At 48.1% G+C, this 4314-nt stretch overlaps 1 protein-coding gene across 1 annotated transcript; it reads left to right on the top strand.

The window, feature by feature from the left end:
* Window positions 1-301: 301 nt before the first annotated feature.
* Window positions 302-4111, top strand: noc (zinc finger protein no ocelli). The gene is made up of 2 exons (XM_018510191.1): window positions 302-692; window positions 1234-4111. Exons 1-2 carry the CDS (start codon window positions 606-608, stop codon window positions 2650-2652), a joined length of 1506 nt encoding a protein of 501 aa, XP_018365693.1. The 5' UTR covers window positions 302-605; the 3' UTR covers window positions 2653-4111.
* The last annotated feature ends 203 nt before the right edge of the window (window positions 4112-4314 follow it).

Raw genomic sequence — 4314 nt, 5'->3', positions numbered from 1 at the left:
GGACGGCTGTAAAAGCGGTGAAATATCAAAGCCGGGATGGGAGCTGTCATCGTCGGGCCAACATCATGGGTGGCGTGTTGAATTAGAATGCCTTCCCACACCCCACGCAGCACCGCAATTCTCCCACCATAATGCCATCTCCCCTACCTCCGCTGTGCGTCCGAGCGCGAATGGTGGGGATGACAGGAGAGGACAGGTTATACACCCCGGGTCGTACGGGATAGGGGTAGTCAGGAGGGCAGGGGGGTGGGGGGACGCGGGAGTCTCTCGTTGCCGCCGCCAGACGGCGCGAGGATCGCATTCGCGTCGGAGCAGTCGAAGCACAGAGTGGAGCTGCTCGAGTTGCGGCCGTCATTATTTTCCTGGATTCCGTGGTGTACGCGTCGCCCACTTGCGCCAGGATACGTGGCCGCCGCGCGAGGTGATCGATTCCCGACGGAGGCGCAGTCTCGACGTCTCCCGTGTCCGCGAATCGCTTTCGTTTGCTCCACGTCGGTCGGGCCCGACGCGATTCGCTGGTTTTTCGCCACGCACCTACCCGTGTCTGTGTAAATAGCCATTTGTTGATTTAAAGTGTGCAGTGAGATCAATTAGTGGGAAACCAAATGGTTGTGCTCGAGGAAGGCAGTATGCTGACTACTGGACACAATCAGTATTTACAACCGGATTATCTTTCACCGCTTCCAACTTCGGTTAGTATTCTTTGATACACGAAATAATATATTTCCTCTTTTTAAATTTTCGAAACTTTTTATTCTGTTGGTCTTTTGGGCAAAAAACACGGTCAGGAAAAAAAATTCTCACGCTGACGATAATAATTATTATTATGACTTTATTGACGTGCGATACAAAGAAAATAGAATAGTACGTAAATCGAGACACAATAGTGAAGAAACAGTCAAAAGGTCTCGGTTTAATACTCTTTGGCATTATACCCTCTTCAAATTTTGACATCTTTTCTATTTTCTTGGTATTAGGCAGAATTCAATAAGGGAAAAGGATTTCCACGTTGAAAATAGGGATTAATGTAAGAACAAATAAAAATTCAAAGTCGCGGTATTTTTACACCATTATTTATTTATTCCTCCGCCAATAGAATCGTCTATTTGTGGTCCGACGGGATCAGAAGTAAAGAATAATTATCGCACGTTACTAACTTTAATCAGTACATGCTTCATTTTCTGTATATCAATATGACAAACAGTGGATAACTTGGTTTTTTTTGTCGGACAGGTACAGTTGGACGCGAAAAAGAGTCCGCTGGCACTGTTGGCGCAGACATGCAGTCAAATCGGAGCGGATTCGCCTACGAAACCGCTGATCTCGCCTTTGGAAAAGAGCTCGAAGGGCATGAGCATCGCAACGAACGCGAAATCGCCGCCGGCCACGAAATTGGAGCGCAACACTCGCGGCAGTCCGACGGACGGCGGCAAGTCGTTGGCGTTCAAGCCGTACGAAGTCAACGTGGTGACGAAGAAGACCACGGACGAGGGTAGACCCACGTCCAAAGCCAGTGTACACAGTGTCAGTGGTCAGGATAGTGTCAGTGTGAGTGACAGCATGCATCCTGACAAGAAATCATCCGGCAATCGCACGCCGGTGAGCCGAAAGTCCGCGTCGCCGAGCAGCCAAGCGACGGCAACGACGACCAGTGGCACACCGTCGGTCGATCGGAAGACCCCGGCGGACCGCGAGAAGACCGATGGTTCGCCACGGAGCAGCAGCAGCAGCAACAACAACAACAACAACAATAGCAGCAGCAATAACAACAACAATGGTGCGAGTCCAATTATCAGATCCGGAATGGAGATCCTTTCCGGTGCGGCGCACACAAAGGACGCGAATCTAGCCGCTTACAAACCGGGTCTAGCAGGGTTCACAGGCAATCCACTGTGCTGTCCGCCGGGCCTCGCCGAGAATCCGGCATTCAGGCCGCCCTTCGCGGGCGCATCGCCCTTCTCGCATCACGCGGCGGCGCTGTTGTCCGTCGGGTATCCGTCGGCTGGTCCGACCGGCGGCAATCCGTACTTGAGTTACGCCCGCGTGAAGACTCCCGCCGGCGGCGAGGCCCTGGTGCCGGTCTGCAAGGATCCTTTTTGCACCGGGTGCCAGTACAGTATGCACAGCGCGCAAATAATGATGAGCGCGGGTAGCTGTCCGAGCGGTTGCACGCAGTGCGACCATCAGAAGTACGGTCTGGCGATGGCGTTATCGTCCCTGGGCCCGATGCCGCCGCCGTCGTTGTCCTATCCGTCCACGCTGGCGGCCGGCGGCCGGCCCTACGTCTGCAACTGGATCGCCGGCGAGTCGTACTGCGGCAAACGATTCGCCACGTCGGAGGAGCTGCTCCAGCATCTACGTAGCCACACGAGCCTGACCGGCGGCGAGCACGCGGCGGCGCTCCTCGGTAACCCGCATCCGCACCCGCTGCTCTCGCCGTCGACCACCCTTCATCGCGCCAGTGGCGGTACCTACCCGGCGCCGTCGCTGAGCCCCCTCGGAGCGCGATATCATCCGTACGGCAAGCCGCCGACGGGCCCGCTACCGGCGTCGCTCGCCGCCTCGCCGTACTCCGCTTTCAACGCCTTAGGACCGTATTACTCGCCGTACGCGGTTTACGGACAGCGAATCGGCGCCGCCGTACATCCCTAAGATGGATTTTTCCTGCGGGAGGGAGGATTGGGAGGGAAAAGGTGGTAGTAGGATCTTTTCGAAAGGGACCTTCTTCTCGTTCCTCCCTCTGTTTCTCCGTCTCTTTTTTCCTTTTCGCAGTGTGTACAGTTGGAAAAATGTGCAAATTCATGGACGAGCTTGCCGTCTAAAAACTGTTGTGTAAATAGCCACTGTGTACAATACAGATTTATTTAAAAGAATTCTATATATGTATATATAAATATAAATATATGTGTACATTGAAGATTATGATTAAAGTTTATGAAACAACTTGACAAGTGTTAAAGTTGCATCGCGAGACCATTCTCTCGCGGAACTTCTATGATACCAGAGTAATACGCATCTCTATTAAAAATCCGGTTACCATGTAGGGGGAAGGATTACATGCCAGCTGTAAGTTGATATTGTCGCAATTGCCGGACAGACACAAAAGCCTCGCCTCTCTATATGCGGGATTTAACAACTACGAGGCATTCCCGACTGCGCTTCTGAATCGCGTGCTGTTAGAGTTTTTTTGGCGATTCAAACGAGACGTTCCGCTGTACGTCATTGTCACGTTTTACAGGTTACGTACAACGTAACATCTCGTATTCGGCGACGTACGGACGTATATGTTTGCGAAAATTGCAAAGTGCTACTGTATGTTTCCCGACGCTCCGCAAACGCGAGCCTCTTGTGCTAAATGCGTTCGATAGCGCGCGGCACCGTACACGTTAAGAACGGTTTTGTTCAAGTATCTATCAATTTAACTATAATAGATACAGATCTAAAGGTAATTTTGTTGGATTATTAAAATAATTATAACTGTCAACATAATTAGAACGCTCAAGACGGTTGTTAGAATGTTAAAATTGCGACATTGCTCATCATGCTTGAGAACGTTCTAAGTAATTATTTGGATAGTCCAACATAATTATTTTCAGATCTGTATCTAGCTAAATTTTTAACTACTTCAATAAAACTGTTCTATTCGTGTACGGACGATCGCGTGTAATTTTATGTCCACAATATAACTGTGATATTACGCTACTCTTTTGAGAAAACGAACAAATAAGAAAAGGATATTATTAATGAACGTATCTGAGATATCTCCGTAATAAATCACAATGTTGTAATTTATTATCGTTAGTTGTGTAAGGCAAACACTGAATACCGCGTTGCAGAAAACGAAAATAAAATTGATCTAGAGAATCTGTTTTATCATTTTCTTTTCAAAATTCGGTAATCGCACTGGGATGATTTTGATCAGGGTATACCTGGGAGCGTATCGGATCGTATCGTCCAACATCAGATCGTTACACGTCGAATAGAATATTCTAATAAAAGCGAAGAATAACATGGTATACGATACGCGCCTTATCCGCATTGTAAATATCTCTTGTAAATATCGTTGAGTTTCCATACCGCTTTAATAAAAACAATGTTTGTAGAATTATTTAAACCTTTCTACTATATGTTGTGCGTTTTACCATATTATTCTCTCGTTTAATCCAATTCCTTCCTTGTTTGCGCTTTACGTGCTGTTTGAGTTTTTCGGCGTTTTACGATTATCGTTTTCTTATGTAAACTTCACACGCTATTTTTCACAGAACTGATTTCACGTTTAGATTATCAAAATACGCAATTTTTTTTTCTCGGATT

Source organism: Trachymyrmex cornetzi, unplaced genomic scaffold, assembly GCF_001594075.2.
Source record: "Trachymyrmex cornetzi isolate Tcor2-1 unplaced genomic scaffold, Tcor1.1 scaffold325, whole genome shotgun sequence".
In the NCBI taxonomy this organism is placed as follows: domain Eukaryota; kingdom Metazoa; phylum Arthropoda; class Insecta; order Hymenoptera; family Formicidae; genus Trachymyrmex; species Trachymyrmex cornetzi.
The sequence above is the reverse complement of the archived record's forward strand: the minus strand, read 5'-3'. Positions and strand labels throughout refer to the sequence as shown.